This window comes from Excalfactoria chinensis, chromosome 8, assembly GCF_039878825.1.
Source record: "Excalfactoria chinensis isolate bCotChi1 chromosome 8, bCotChi1.hap2, whole genome shotgun sequence".
NCBI lineage: Eukaryota > Metazoa > Chordata > Aves > Galliformes > Phasianidae > Excalfactoria > Excalfactoria chinensis.
Genome location: NC_092832.1, coordinates 17,922,547 through 17,939,103, shown reverse-complemented (window position 1 = coordinate 17,939,103; position 16,557 = coordinate 17,922,547). Strand labels below are relative to the sequence as shown.

The 16,557-nt window shown below is 42.7% G+C and overlaps 1 protein-coding gene across 2 annotated transcripts in view; it reads left to right on the top strand.

Moving 5' to 3' along the window:
* The first annotated feature begins 2,893 nt into the window (after positions 1-2,893).
* Positions 2,894-16,557, top strand: part of ST6GALNAC5 (ST6 N-acetylgalactosaminide alpha-2,6-sialyltransferase 5) — a 62,124-nt gene continuing 48,460 nt past the window's right edge. Inside the window, exons 1-2 of one of the 2 annotated variants that reach the window (XM_072343558.1) lie at positions 2,894-3,467; positions 4,024-4,260. In XM_072343558.1, the coding sequence (XP_072199659.1) occupies positions 3,402-3,467; positions 4,024-4,260 (303 nt within the window). In that variant the 5' untranslated portion in view covers positions 2,894-3,401. Of the gene's footprint in view, positions 3,468-3,526; positions 3,808-4,023; positions 4,261-16,557 lie in introns of those variants that run through there. The other variant, XM_072343559.1, reaches the window with a different exon arrangement.

The following is a 16,557-nucleotide window of genomic DNA, read 5'->3' as shown; positions in this document are numbered from 1 at the left end:
AGACAACAGAATATAGTGGAAATGACAAAGTGATACAACTCGAACAGAGTTGCTTTTAGATTAATTTTATGTTTTTAACAAATATTTTCTCGCGTTTAGCCATGTATAGAATCTTAGTAACTCAGATTCTTAATTTCAGAGGCACAAAGTGGTCCTGATCCAATCAACCCCCCCTCCAATCTATTTTAAGCACATCCAGCACCAATATCTTTCTGAAAAACGTCTTCATACACATTGCATGATGGGAATGTATTAAAGTGCTTTCAGCACTCCTGCAGAGTAATGCGCTGAACTCACCTAGAGTTTAACTACTTATATCACACCAGATCCCTCTTTTTCTCAGTCTTTTGTGGTAAACAAAACCACCGTTTTCTTACTCCCTTTAAAGCTGGGCATGGACCTAATTTAGGCCACCCATAATGTGGAAAACATGCTTAAAATTCTTCATGCTATTAAGGTGTAGACTATACTTTGTTGCCTTTTTATCAACTTTGTGGGAAATCAGCCCTTTTTTTTAGAAGGATGTTTTATGTCTCTACAAGGCAATCTACACAGGGAAATATATGTACTCTATCTATACAGATGTAGTCCAATATCTAGATATATACTATATCTGCACAGGGAAATCTCTGGAGGACAAGCTAAACAATATGTGATAAAGGGGTAGATATTTCATTCATCCCAGCAGCTCAGGGAAAGGTACTGTTTGAGCAGCATTATTGAGCAATTGGTGAAAGAGCTCTTTTGCTCCAAGTAAGTTGTCAATGTTGAGAAGTTTGTCTCTATCTGCATCACTACTTCTTACATGGATTTCTCACACTGCATGGATTTTTATTTGTCATTAGTGGCTTAGGTTCTCCCGAAGCTGCCACAAGGAGATTTTCATTTCTTGTGACTCTTCTGTCAGCATGCAGCTACCAGAAAGATGACAATGAACAGGGTCAATTGAGGAGGGGACAGTCCAGTCCCTTCCATGCAGATGGGAAGTTCTCTTCAGTCAGGCTTTGCTGAAAAATATACAAAGTGCCCCTGCCCCTTTTTTCCTCCAGGGCTAGGAAGAGTGGATGTTGTGTTTTATTCTATCCTTACCCCTAGTTCTTAGGTAGGAAGAGAATTACACACAGTGACATAACTAGTGCTGTTGACGAGCAGTATCTTTGTGTGAAGAACACAGTCTTTGCCTGTGCTTTGTATCCCACCGAGTGTCAAACCGTGTAGAAACATGCCAGCCAAAAGTGACAAACAAAACTGTTGATGGATGAGACAAAGCACCTGCAGTGCCTTGGGTACACAGGGCTACAGCAAAATGTTGACCGGACAGAAATCCAGCTCAGTATCAGCTGCACATTGACAATAAATTGCTTGAAGTGGGAAGTCAGATGCACTTTAAGATACCTTCCTCATTGACTTGCTTCCAGGTTGATTAAATGCTTATGCCTTCAGCCTGTGCTCTTCTACTCTTCTCGAGTCTAACTACTGTCTATTCAGATGCTTACCTGCATGCGTATGTGCATTCAAATACTATTAAAAAGCAAGCCTCCCAATAGCTAAAACTATTAATTCATAGGAATTTAAAATTAAATGGCTGGGCTGTTTTCCAGATGATTTCTAAAGTTCCCATGCTTACACATAAATGCCTCCGTAGGATTTACATTACGCTGCTGTATTTGTTTCAGTGTGCATTTGGCTGCCAAGAATGCTGCCTATGACCATCACAGCAATCTAATTAAATATTTGAGGAGCAGAAAGCTGGACATTATTCAAGTCAAGCTCAGCATTACATTAGAAAATTCAGTTTGCCTCCTTTATCAGAAGATTTTTGAATCAGTTTCTTCTACCCAAACCCACAAGTATAATGACTTTGGTTGGATGTATACTGGGTTACAAGATGTCTAACATGGAGCCACCAGCCTAAACAATAAAAACGACGCTCCAGTTTGGCATGGCAAAATGGATTAGATGGGTCAGTCACTACCAACCTGCTTGCTGATAGTTGAGAAATAGCGCTGCAAAAATGCATGAGCTGCCTCTTGCAGTCTTTAGCAAGAAGCCTTGGAGAGCCACAGATAATTTGCTTTCAGTGATTCATCAGGTTGGCCCTTTGTTTCACTAATTTGAGTGTCAAGTGCAACCACGGTAATAACGAATTACCAAGACCTGATAAGATTCTTCTTATATTGCTTCGTTTGTCTTTACAACTGGTGCATTGAAACCAAACCCACCAACTGAATAAATAGCAAGAGTGTGCACGATGAGGACATTCTTCCTTGAAATGATAAAGCATGTTTACCGCCTTATCCACCGACGTACCCATACCTCCTTCTTTCTTTTTGCTTTCTTTAAAGGCGGTAAATGCTGCGCTCTGTGCCAGCGCTCGAGATGGCATTTGTTTCACTGTTAGTCCCCCGATGAATTGGCGAAGATAAAAAATGGATTTCAATGACAATTTCAGCCTTGAGAAAGCTGCTATTGTGCCCATGGTTGAGTTAGTCTGCTGATCGTTTTCTCCTTAATGCAATCTTTAATGTTCTATAGCTATAGGTTAGATGTGAAGGCATGTATTAGAACTATTATTTCCATGAGTAATTTCAAGAGAAATGTCGCCGTGATTAGGAGATAGATTATTATTTTAAATGCTACGCTGTCATTTTAATACCTTCATAAGAAATCAACCTTAAAACGGCTTGTTTTGAAGGGCCAAGTCCTAATATGTGGAGTTGCCGGAGCAGGAGATCGGTGTAATTTGAGGTCCCTTCATAAAGTTTTTATGTCTGAACCATCGGCACGGAGAAGGAAAGGACTAAATAAAGAAGTTTGGAAGGCTGTTTGTAAAAGAAGGGGGCAGTCGCCCACCTTCAGCCACTGCAAAGATGGCACGGGGAGCAAAAGAGGAAAATAGAGGAGAGCTTCTATCAAAAGGCTTTGACATCGCTTTGGGGAAGGGTTGCATGAAGGAGGGCGGCGTTAGAGCCGCACAAGGAGTCGAGGGCGTCGATTTTTTTTACGAACGCGAATTTCAAGCGGTGTCTGAACGCCGCCGGCTTCAGCCAGCACAGCCAGCGTGGGAGAGCCGCGGATTCTCCGCCGGGGAAAACCCGGAGCGGCTCCACGTGAGGGTCGCTCCGCGTGGCTCCCCGTTGGCCGGCAGTCTCGGCCGCGTGCCCGCCGTGCCCCCGCCGGCGGCGGAGCAGCGCGCCCGAGGGGCGGCAGAAGTTAACTTCCACCTGCCCTGAAGCCGCCGCTGCGCCGGCGGGAGGAGGCGGAGGAGGAGGCGGAGGCAGGCGGGGCGGCCGAGGACCCGGCTCTGGCAGCGCTCCGAGGGTCCGGCCGGCTGTAATTCCCCCCTAATCCCCTGCACGGCGGCGCTTCCCCGGCCGAGCCATGGCCGCGGCTCCCCCGCCATGCCGAGCCTAGCGGGGAGCGGGCGTAGCGGCGCCCGGGAGGCGCACAAAATGAAGACCCTGATGGTGAGTGCGGCGCTGGCACGGCTCGGCTCGGCCCGGCGGCGGGAGGGGAAGAGCGGCGCGGGGCTGCCCCGGGTTGGGCGCACGCGCTCCCGCCTGCCCCGGCCGCGTCCTCGCAGCTCTCCGGGGTGCCGGGAGGCGAGCGCGAGCCGGATGGCGGCGGCGGCGAACTTTCCGCATGCTTTCTTTTATTCGTCTTGCTCGGGGTTGGGGGGTTTTGTGTTTGTGCGTAGTGAGGAGCGGGTGGGAAGCTGAGCTGCTTAAAGGACGAGGCTGGAGATGAGGGGGGTGGGGGGCAGGAGAGCGTGATCGTGCCCAGCACTCGTTGCAATGCACGGATGAGGTGTCCGGAGGGGGACGGGGCTGTAAGGAGAGGCGAGGGGTAGCCGGGGGGTACCGGAGAAGTGGGGCTGGGGTCGGTGGTGCGGGGACGAAGGGGGAGGTCCCGAACCTCCGGCGCACTTTTGCTGGGGTTCCTGCGGCGTGAAACTTGGGGAGCGGGAGCGGGGCCGGCCGCTGTTCCCGGGGCGCTCAGCCGCCTCTTTCTGCCCCCCCGCAGCGCCACGGGCTGGCCGTCTGCTTGGCGCTCACCACCATGTGCACCAGCTTGTTGCTCATGTACGGCGGCATCGGAAGCGGCGGCGGGGGCCACCCGGAGCCTCGGCGGCAGCAGCAGCAGCAACAGCAGCAGGTGGCGGCGGTGCCCAGCCGCCCGCCGGGACGCGTCCAGCACCGCCCGGCGCTCCCCGTCGGGGCCGGACTCCTGGAGGGCTACATCAGCGTCCTGGAGCACAAGGTGAGCCGCCGCCGCGGGGCCCGTTAGCTTCCTGTAGGGTCCGGCGCTGCCTCGGCCTCCTAGGGGGAGCCCCGACCCCGTTCCGCGGAGCTCACCTTCCTCCCGGCTGTGCCGGGCACGGGGTGCTCTGCAGCATCGCTGCTGGGTCTGCCTTCCTTCCACAGCCTTCTGTTGCTTACTCCTGGCCCGATGTCCAGCCCAGTGGTTGGGCTGTGGGGTACTGGTTTTCTTCTTCCCTGCCCAGCAGGAGATACTGTTTTGTTTCTGGTGGTGAATGCTGGGGGTCTCCTACGTCTAGCATTAAGTAAGGGTTAAAGTTTAGCTACTCGAAGGAAAGTCAGTGGGTAGGTGTTTATTCTTAGCTCATTCAGTCTTGGGAAACCGAAGAGAACTGTATTTCCTGTACAAATGACCTTTTCATCCTCCTGAGAAGCAGAAGTTGTCAGCCATGGTTTCTGTTATAGAAACTGGGGGCACCTCTAATGGTGAACAAAATGACGTCCCTCCCCTTGACTCAGGAATTACAAGGCTGGGTTGTCAGATTTTGATACCCATTGACTGAAGGTGGGCATAAGGAGCTTTGGTATCTCAGAAGACAGACCTAATGACAGCGAGTAGGGTGGTTTTTTCCACTGAAGAGATACTTGATATTCAGTAATTTTCTCAGAAGGCAGATTCCTCTGCCATTTATGCAGCGTACAGTTTCTTGCATTTATGTGGAAGCTCCAAGGATCCCTCTCCTCAGAACTCCCAGATAACGTTTAGTATGCGAGGTTTCTAGTAGTAAGGATGAGAACAAGAAGCAAAGATCCCCAACTTTCTCATGTTTTGACACCCAGACTGATGTCTTTCTGTGTTGTCAGACAGGTTACTGGCCTCAGCTTAGAGGTACTGTGTGAGGACTAGTGACTTTGATATACATGGATTTTTATTGTTCCTTCTGGCTTCGCTATCTATGCAGGAGTTACCTGTAGTGCTCTTAACACAGGAAAAATAGCTCCTGATGGTCCCTTCTAGGTGTTTTTCGCTTTCTTATGTGGTTCTTTGAAAGTTCTCAAATGTGATGTCTGCTGGCTGTAGAAAAAACAGGTTTGGCCATGGGGCTTCCTAATGAGTGTACACCAACAGCGCAATCCTCTGTAATTCTATCAGCCTTCCTTAACCTGAGTGTCATGATGCAGTGTGGGTGTGTATGCTCGTGATATTGGTAAGCAGTAATCATCAGAAAGGCATCTGTGAAGCTTTTTAAGCCATCCCTGTGCATAGCCAGTGGTTCTCCTGTCTCTGAAACACTCCTCATTAAAATATATATTTAAAATCAGTCTTCCATGTGTATTCCAAGGTAGTTTTCATGTTTCCCCGTATCTTGGAAAAGCTGCTGCTCTGACTTTTTAATATATTGTAGTATGGCCCTAAACCCATACATACTCCATTTTTAAATCTTATTTCACGTAGCTTATGTCTCACACTCATTATGTGATCTGATGTGGTCCTGGCATGCTTTGTCTTATTTTAATGCATGAGATCATGCAGAGAGCTGTGGTACTCAAAGCAGTGAGGACTCTGTATTACCATGGGGAGATAATGGAGAGGAGCTTGGGTTTGACTCTTAACAAGTGTACCTGTTCTGGTAATTTAAAAGACTCAGATATTTAACGTGGATTTAGGATTCCAGAATACCTCAGTTTCTGGCAGAATGAAAAATGGAGAACTCAAAAATCATGGCCATTAATAGCTTGGAAAAAGAAGGGAGAGTGATTAGTGATGATGAGAGAAGGGGGAAGAGAGAGGTTGCAAGAAATGAAAAAGGGTGAACAGTTTTCAGAGGTGTTTTTGGAGTGGGACAGCTGAGACTGCAGAGGAGACAGCTTGGATAACAATCAGCATGAAAGTCCAACACAGAGTGAGAGCAAATGAAGGAACTGGAGAGATGTGATGAATGTTTGGAGGACTGCAAGGAGAGTATGATAAACTTCAGTGGCTGTGGGGAGGACCTGATAGTTTAGATAGCAGGTCTGGAAAGAGATAAAAAGGACTTGATGTATGGCAACATGCAGGCTTGGGAAGGTAAGGAGAAGAGAATGACTTCAGCAATGGTATGTGTTATTTTGGTGGCAAAGAGATGACGGTGTAAAATAACAACGGAGAGTAGATTTTTCATACAACAGCTGCCTTAGTTTCCTGTATAGAATCTTCATACTGTCTGTCAAAGACCTGAACGGCCTTTGTACAAAGTTCATCCTTCGTGTGAGTCCATGTACTCTTGACAGTTGGCAGTCGTAGAGTAAATGTTGAACTTAGAGCTGGGAGCTAAAACATGTTTACCATGTTAGAAAGAATTTTTCTGGTTCCCATAGTGTGTTTTAATAGGACAATCTAGTGTTTGTGGGGTTATACACCTTTAGTATTGTTCATCTCATTGTACATCACATCCTACAAATGTCTGTCACTACTGGCAGTACAGCTCATTTAGTAGCGCTGTATGATCACATACAAAGACCATTTCCAAGAAAATCAGAGTACTTAGTAAAATACCAATGACTTTAAAATATAGCTTCCAATGCTGTAATTAGCAATTATTTGCCTCCTTTTATTGTACATTCAGTGAGAGCTGGGGTTTCTCATCCATCCTGCCAAGATAAGCAGGCAGTCTGAGAATATGACTAAAATACAGAAAATTCTTTTTATGGGCTTGGAGTGTCTTTCTTCAGGAGTCTCTTGTCACTTGGTCAGATTTGTGATGTTTTGTTTTGCAGGGTTTTGTCTTTATGATTTTTGCAAACCTTGTTCCCTGAATGGAGCAGCAGTGATTAGAATCCATTTTCTTAGCTTTCGCAGCCTTTTGCTGCTTAGGTCTGCAAACTTCGTTTGTGTTAAATTAAACTCTTAAGAATGTCTAAAACAGCACCAGGTTCAGAGAGGGGTTCTTGGCATCTCATCACAGCATGTTGCAGCCCAAGCCATCACTATTGATGGATGATTGTAATGGATCAATGATGCCCTTTTTCTTAGTAATATCCTAATGCTTATATCCTAAAAACTCTCATATTTGGAGCAGAAAGCATGGTTTGCTGATGGCTGCTGTTGAGGGGTCAAGGACTGCAGCAGACGAAGCTGCTGCCCTTGTACTTGGAATAGCTGTCACTGCCTGCAGAGGCGCTTTGGCAAAGTAGCACTGCTAAGCTTTCGCATCTACTGTTAGAAAGGATAAGAGTCCCAGACTGTCCAATGGGCATCTTTCGTTAATTCTTTGAGTATAATCCTAAAATTAAAGATGTTTCATTATTGGTGTCAGGGGAAGCAGAATTATGCTCTTCTGTGGAGAGACACGGGGGTAAAAATTTTGCTGATTTACCACAGTGATGGCAAAGAATTACAGTGCTAATATTTTTAAAGCAATTACTGCATACAAATAAGAGACTGCTAATGAAAGTAGGAAACATAGCATAGTTCCAAAACTTGCAACAAATAAATATTTAACCATTCTATTACTGTTCTGAAATGAATATGAGGACATTTTCGGAGTAGTTAAAAAGCTTTTTACCCAGTATCGACTCAACAGTTGGTGCTACGAATAAAATATGAGTTTGTCACATGCATAATTGAATAATATTTCAAGCCATTTCGCTTCTTAGAAAATAAAAAAAGAAATCAAAATCAATCTCATGGACAAAACGTAGGAGCTGTGCTTAAATGCCATAGCAGAGCATGAGCACCAACGTGATAATGAAAGAGATCACAACGTTTTCTTAATTTATGATAATGTGAATTATCATATGCAAAGAAATCTTTGTGATCCCTTTAAGTTAATGCAGATCAGAGAATGGCGTAGTTAATGTAGTCTTTGAGGAAGTCATTCTGCAAAGAGTTCTGTAGCTCCATAATTTCTGAGACACGAGACTCAGATGAAAGTGGGAACTTTTTCCACTTAGAGTTGGGGGAAAATCTTGATGTATTTTATGTTCATTTAGATATAGGAACAGTTTGGAACTTGAATTTACCTAAACAGTTAAACTACTGATGTTTTGGGGTTGAAGTTTGAGGATGTTAATTAAGCCAATTTTTACAATTACCCTAAGTGGAAATGGCAGGGAAAGAGCTCCTCTTTCCTGCGGTGAGGTCAGACCCACTGAGTGAAGTCAAAGAATGCTTTTCTTAATTTGATTTCATGTTTGTGTTTGCCTCCGATAGTCTTACCTGTAAAGGAAGGCGCTCAGGCTTTACAATTAATATTTGATGGAGCTTTTATTTTGAGAGAGATCCACAAGGGGGAGACTTGATTCTGGAATAACCTTCTTGAGGGACGCATCTGTCGTGAATGAGGTGTGAGGCATGAGGCCATAGAGACCCTTGGGCAGTGTCTTGTTGGTTTCTTGGGCTGTTTGTTTTGAGGCAGGGTACTTTCCTTCTTACAGCTGTAAGTTCATTAAAACCCTCATAATGGAATAGACAAAGGAATACAATAGGAGAATGAACTGAATATATAAACATGCAGGGCAGGGACAATTACAGTTTACTAGATGTACCCAGTATTTGAATAACTGCTATTTTTTGCTTTAAGCTTTCTTGCTTTGAGCTACTGCAGTAGCCTACTTTTTCAGTCTAACAAATCAAAACCCTGGATTCATTCATTCTGACGATCCTTGTCTGAGATCTTTAGCAGTGTCTTTGTGCACATAGTGTGCAGTACGGAGTACACAACAGTGATGGGAAATGATGGCACATTTTTCTGTTCTGCAAGTTGCTTGGCACCGCTGCAAAGAGCCAGTAGTCCTAGCTTGGCACTGCTCCCACTTGGAATATCTTGAAATATTTTCAGATATTATTTATGTAGGGGCATCAGTTATTTGAACAGGTTATGCATCTTTTTTATTGAGTTTTTTTGGTAGGGAACATACTCTGTAGTTGTAACAATTCTTCTGTAGAATTCTGACTTTGGTGCTTGCTTGAGAGAGATCAAGAATGTTTGCTATCAGAGCGATAAAACAGAGCAATATTTTACAGTTCTGACTATTGCGTAATTCTTTCTAAAGTAGTGCCACTGGAGATGGAGTCCAGTAGAGGAAATGACTCTGGGTTGAGGTCAGTGTCTGTTGCTGGAAAGAAATATCTGAAAGGAGTCATTCAGGTGCCCCTGATATTGCTAGTTTTACATTAATTCATGTAATGCTCTACATAACCTACCAGCCACAAATCAGCTGTGTTCTGGTCGTTGAGGAGATAAAGCAGGTTAGATCACTGCCATTACAACAGGGATGCAGAAAGTACTGGAGTTTGTACCAGGTGAAGGTCCTGTGTAATTTGCAGCATCATCCCAGATTGTGATGGAGCTTTATTCTTTCGTTCCATGCGGAGGGTTGTAAGGGCAGTATGGTTAGGTCATGGTTGGACTTGATGATCTCTAAGGTCTTTTCCGACCTGAGCGATTCTGTGATTCTGTGATTAATATAAGCTGAAACAGAAAGATTATTTGAGAGACTGTATCACAACGTTCTGATGACTGATTTCAGTACAAGCATCAATAGTCGCTACATGGTCAGATGAAGACAGTTAGTGCAAAAACATGTTTTAATTTTCTCACATTTTGAGAAAGTCCGTTCCCAGTAATATCCAATACTGTGACATTGGCCATTAGCTTCTTTTTACAGCTGACTAAGGCCAAGGTTTTTCTTCTCCATGTTCCTGCATTAACTTCAGTGAAGATGTTTTTATTTATTTTGTGTGTCTTGTTTTTATTTGGCTCTGAATTGCAAGTTTAATCTGAATCATGAGAAGTGAAGGATGAGTTAATACACTGTTCCCTGCTATATGAATATCCTATGCATCATGCTTTTATAAGCACAAAGGGCCTGTTTCCTCTTTCTCCTTCCCTATCATCTTGTGTGGACATGAAAAATTTCCTCATTTGGTGGATATGCAAAATACTTCTGGTCAGGGAATTGGTGACACTTTGTCTGCTAGGGAGATTTGCGCATGTCTCATGAAAAAACTGGTAATTTTTTTCTTTTCATTTTCATCATTAATTTCAGTGACCACATTTATATTTCCAGTACGTGCTGAAGTATATTATATTTGATAACCATTTCATTTTACCATATTATCCATTTCTTGCACACCAACTTTCACTGTGAGCGTTCTAGGCTATTTTCATCTTCCTATAAAGACAAAGTGTTCTTTTGAGGGGTTTTAATCCTTAGTGGAAGCAAGTCTGAACTAAATGAGATTTCCAATGACAGGAAATGTAATTTTTGTTCAGAACTGATGGATATCTCTCAATAGAGTTCCTTAAGTTTCCCCTTTCTGCTTGCCCTGGGGCATAAGTGGATATTGAGTGTCATCCTAACTACGTGATATCTTCAGAACAATAGGCTGCAAGTAGTTTCCTTTTCTCTGTGACCTTCTTTATTCATTTAACCTGTATTGCTCAGCTACTCTCTGTATGCACATCCTTGATGCTGAGGTGGCACTGATACTGAAGAACTCGGTGTATTAATTTAACTTCTAATTAGGGCAATTATGATCAAATCAGCAGTCGTTCAGTGCTGATATAAGCAGATGTGACAGCACAAAAGCCGCTTTGAAGGTGAGATGAAGCATCATGATGCCTCACCTCATCCTGTTTTTCCTCACCCCTAAGCAATCTCATCACTCTTTCACTCCAGCCGTCACAGCTAGATGTGTTCAGACCAGGTTAATTACTGAAGTCTGCTCTCAGCTGGAAAAGCAAATATTTTCAGTTTAGACACAAATGTTAATTGCTCTTTGTTGTGATTCTAACAATATCCAAATAAAGTTAAAAAATAAGAGCCTCAAAGCATGGGAGGGGTCAAAGGTCAAATCAAACCTGTAACATCCACCTTCAGAGAGTCTGTTTGCAATGGAAGAGAGTAAAATGCAGATGTGAAGCTCTGAGGTGCCCCCAAAGGTGTTCTATTAAAGACAGAGTTGGGCTTGGAAACATAAACGTTCCTACAGGGAATGTACATTAGAACTGAGGTCAGGAAAATCTGGCCGTTCTGTTAGTGCCTGGACTGTACTCATGGGGGTACCATGTGTGCATTAAGTGCAGTAATAAACACTGGATGCTTACTGCAGCACTGTAAGAAAAGTTCAGGAAAAGAACAGATTATTTTACAACATTGAGGGGGCAAACTAATAGATTACTGGAGTGTTCTTCTGAAAAGAATGCAGAATGTTTGTTGTTTGAAACAAGGGATCAGGAAGGAGTGTACGTGGCATACAGGCAGCATAGAGCAGGTTTTCTTAATTTGGATTTGATAATTTGGACTGTTGTAATGCAGAACAAGAGTATATAAACATGTGCTTCATCCTCTAATAGAATGCATTAAGACTTAATTGCAGCTGTGGGAAAAAATTCCATTTAAGAATGGATGACTTGGTAAGACATAACCTGGAAAAGAGGAGGAAGATATTTCTCACTAAGCAGTCTGTGCAATTGTAATATACGTTTTTGTTTAGCAAATATTATATATTTGTTTTGGTATGTTATTAGCCTCCTTAGATATTGTCTTGGCATTAATATTGCAGAAACAAAATATTCTGTAAAGTTTATACTGTCAGGCAGTATTAAATTAGAGTAAATCTTGCCCTCAGCTATAGCAGGTCATAAGAGTAGATGTAATAACACTCAGCAGAGCATCAGTCTAAGACTTTTCTCTAAGGAAAAGAAAAAACTCAACAGTGAAAGTTTGTACAAATGTACATCTGCATCAAGCTTTGTGCACAGGAAAGTTAAAGGAAAGATGTTTATGCTTAAGAAATGGCTCAGTGAGAAATAGGCTTCAGGAGACTGTATTCATCATCAAGCGCACACTGTTGGCAAGCTCACCTGCATGGAATTTTATACCTTTTGTTCCAGTTTGAGACAGCACGACAAGTTTTGCAGATAGTGGCATGATAGTAAATTCAAGCTCGTTACCTTCTAAACTTTCTTGCCTGCATTGCATTCTCTGTGGACAGACATCTTTATTCTGTATCAGTGAAAATCACCCGTGTGACTTGCACAAAATGTAAGCATCTGAGGAAGTACATAACTCAGGCAAGTGATAGGAAGGTGGCACATCATTATGGGGTAATAAAGTGAGATGTAGAGATCCCCAAAGCTGGAGCAGGCTGGGTCAGTAAGTCTGCATAGCGTAGCTGGAGACAGGCTTGTTAGCTTGAGTTTGAAATCAGATTTGTCAGTCTGTACCTGAACAAATAAGTGCTGACCTTTGGCAGCTGTGTCTCTTCTGGAGCTGTGCTGTGCTGCTCTGTGCAATCAGGGTCAGGACGGGCTGAGGCTGTGTGGAGTGTCTTGGGAATGGGTTTACAGACATGTCCAAAACATTTCTGTACAATTCTCAGGTGCGGTGCCTGGGACTGTAATTGCATTTGCAATATTTGCTGTTCCTTATCTTTAGCCATGCAAACAAGAGCCATCTTGTATTTTGCAGAGATTGAATATTTGGCCAGAAATATGTTTAAAAAGCATGATTTCCAAAACCTTTCAGTAGTCCTTATGAAAAATCTTCTGGCTGTCTACATGGAGGCACTCCTCTCCCAACCTTTATGCAGAACATGGAAGCTTCCAGGCAGTAAATGCTGCTGTATAACCTGTGCTGTCCCTTCCCTGCACCACTGTAGCTTACAATATGCCTTCCTTGGGTCAGTCCTTGAGATACTTGGCTAAATTTCATCCTTGGAGATCAGAATAATGACAAATGTGCTCCTAAATTTTGTTGCTGTCCACTTTATTCCTAATGCTGCTATAAAAGGGTTAGTTTTACATATCTCAGCATATTGGTTGACTCTAAAATAGGAACATAAAATCACAAAATACAGCCAGTGGTCTGGCTGCAGCTGTCAGAGTGATGAGGAATTAATACTGTCTGTCCTTCCTCAGTCCTGTGCCTGGATATTTGTAGGTGAACTCCTTTTTTAAGAAATCAAAGCAAACCAAAGCTCTTTATATTTTATTGAGATCGTTTCTTTCTTAACGCTTATATTCTTTGAAATAATCATTATTACTGATGACTCTCCAAAATACATTTTACTGATTAAAAACCTGCAGCAAAATCACTGCTATTTCCATTCATTCATCTACTTGTGTATGCTCTTTGTAATGCTGCTCTGGATTTCTGTCTGTTTTCAGTACTGATTCGTGAGTCTGATGAAGAAGTCAGTTGGTTACAATATTGTTCATGCTATCCATGAGAACCACCTCTGACATGAATGGGACTATGTGAAATAACCGGTACTTCAGTAAGGGCTTCCCCATCTTGCTGAGTGCCAGCTGACATGATGTCTAAGCATATGTCTGTATGGGATTTTGCCAGCAGACGAGAGTGTGCTTTGCCCTCCCTTTGAGCTGCTTGGAGATGCATCAGCTCTGCTCTGGCAGCTGAATAGCTGCAGTGAGCACATTGCTAAGCCAGAACTAATAAGCTTGACTGGAAGGAAGGGTCTGCTGGACTCAGCAGCATATTTAAGTGTGGTTGTGTGGCTTGCACTGTAGAGCTTCTGTGTATCCTATAGCCTTGACCTACAGGCAGAGCATGGTCTGTTGTACAACAGCCTAATAGGATAGATGGCATTGTGAGTCAGGTTTTCAAACTCTGATGTGAGACTCTGAGTTAGGTTCACAAAACACTACTTCCTCATCTAAGTCACCACTTAGGAAAATGTTGCTATTTTCATTGGATGTGTGCTTGCCAAAGGAATGACTTCAGTTGTGTTACTCTAGAAAATGGTGTTGGAAAATCAGGCTAAAGATTATTTGTGTGTGTAGCTATTTCTCCATACACAGACAGGGCATCTCATTTGCAACATGTTTTCTGGCGTTCCTGCTATATAAATTTGGAAATGCTGACAACTGCAGCTTAATTTCAATTGGTGAAGAATTTTTGAAGATGATGATATGTTATTTAATCGTGTCTTTGCTATCTAACATAAGACTGCTGAGCCTTAATGTTACTCTTCCTGTTGCTAATTTTCATATTCATAGATTTAATTTTGACTTCGCTTTTAATTTTTATGAGTAGCCAAAAGCTATGTTTTTTAAAAAGTAGAATTGAAACTAGAGTTAAATTCTTCCTCTTCCCTGAATCTGCTTGATGTCTCAGTAGCAGCACAGAAAGAGCACTGGAGCTAGTTACAGATATGCTGAATATTCTTTCTCAGTGGCAGTGCTGGTGTATCCCTGATGGTTTAAGGGCATAAATGAGGTGCTTTGTGCAGCTGGTAGATGTGGAGGAGGGATATCAGGGCCAGGAGGGTATCTCTGGTATTAATGTGTCTGATTTCTGGCAGCACAGTGATCCCTTTTGATCTGCAGCAATTTGTGCAATACAGAGCAGCTTTCAGGGTGTCTTTAATTATGCCTGTCGACATTTTGGCCTGGAAAGTGAAATGAGGCTTTAGAATCGCCTCTCACTCCCAGCTGTGTTGATTTGAAACTTTGCACAGCTTGTTACCCAGCTGCAAGCGCAAGGCTCCTAATTCTGCTCCTGTGAAAGACAATGAATGCACCACACCTTGGGCTTCAGCAGAAGGTGCAGCTGGCTCTCAGTCTTTGTGTCAGAGCTCACCAGGTGGAATATGAATATATCATATACATACATCTGCATATAACCTGTAGTAACACATATCTTCAGGTCAAGTTTAGATTTGAGACAATTCACAGGACTCGAAAGCTTTTCAGGTTTTGTGTTGATAAGGCATACGGCAGAACTGCTGTGTTAGGAGAACTGTACAAATAGGGCTTACACTAAAAACTCTGACAGAGATGTAATGCTCATTTCAGTGCTCTCAGACGTATCTGGGTGATAACATGCACAGACTTCATTAAAGCTTCTCAGAAATGACTCTTCCTAGGGATATTTTTCAGTGTGTTGTGAATATGACGTCTCTTATTTGTAGTGCGTAATGTGAGGGAAAAAAAGTGCTTTAAAATGATGATTAGTATCCTAACATTTGAACTATGATGGTTATGGTGGTTAATTGTCACTCAGCAGCTAATTACAAAAGAAGATTTATTCCACTAGGAAGCGCAGGAGATGATTTCATCCATGTCATGCAAAGTCCAGGGACCAATTGTTATTTAAAGCCTCCAAACTTTAAAATTGAGTGTATTGCTTACAGGAAGTGCATGAAAACCTTGTGGCTGAGATCAGAGGTGAAAACTAAGGACAGCTGTGACAGTCAGTGTGTAAGCCAGTTTAGCAAAAATTGCTGTCCCATTGCTTCTTGAGTATGGGTGATGGGCTGCACCTGCTTGTTGTCTTCTTTATTGGAATTACTTTCTGTGTACCAGTCTGTGCAGAGCACTGAGACTTGGAAATTCAAAGCAGAAGTAATCTTAAAAAATAAATAAATAAATGAAATCTAGTTGTTTTGTTTCCCTGGGAAAACAAATACATGTGTCCTTTTACTTGTTGTTTCGTTTCATATCCCATATTTTATATCAGTAAAAGTACTGACAATTACATTACGCCGTGTTTATTAAAGCTGTGCTCCTACCCAGTAATACACGTAAGACATCTTATACTGCCTTAAGGATTAAGTTAAGCTCCTTTGTCAAGCTTGCTGGTATGGCAGGACTGTTAATCTTTAACTGTCAGGCTCTGGTTAGATCCTTCTTTAGACTGAGGCCATGTCGAAGTGCAAAAAAATTAGAAAGAATCAACTCTGCTAGTATTTATGCCTTCGTGTGTTTGCACGGAGCGATCAATCACTAAAAAAAGAAGCTGTGTTAAGCATACATGTTTCTATAAGAAGCTTGCATTTCAAGCCCTTATTTAGCAGCATCATAATTTATTTTGTGTTTATGCTTGTGAAATGTGAAGACAGAATTGACAAGTGTTCAAAATACTCTATTCATGAAAATAAGATGTGCTGTGGGTAAAAGCTCATTGAAAGGAGAACATAGGAAACTGTGTGAACCTGCATTTCCTAATTAAAATTCTATGGAGTTGTCTACAGTATGTTCATGTTCTATTACATCAGTAATTACTCTTACATTTTCTTTTCAAATTACAGCATTAAGTCACAAAAGAAGAAATGTGCTGTAGTTGCAGCATATCTAGACTTGAATGAAAGTATATGAAAAGAGTGGTGAAGCTGGAAGTTAAGCAAGGTATAAAACTGGTTGTAAGCAGTCAGGTTGTTGTGTTGTGGGGATTCTTTAGATTTCACTGGGGATGTGTGTAGTGTTGCCTTAGCCGAAGTTTACAAAGAGGAGTTTTTAAAGTACTTGTCTGCAAATAGCCTAGTAGTGCAGTTTGTGCCATACATATG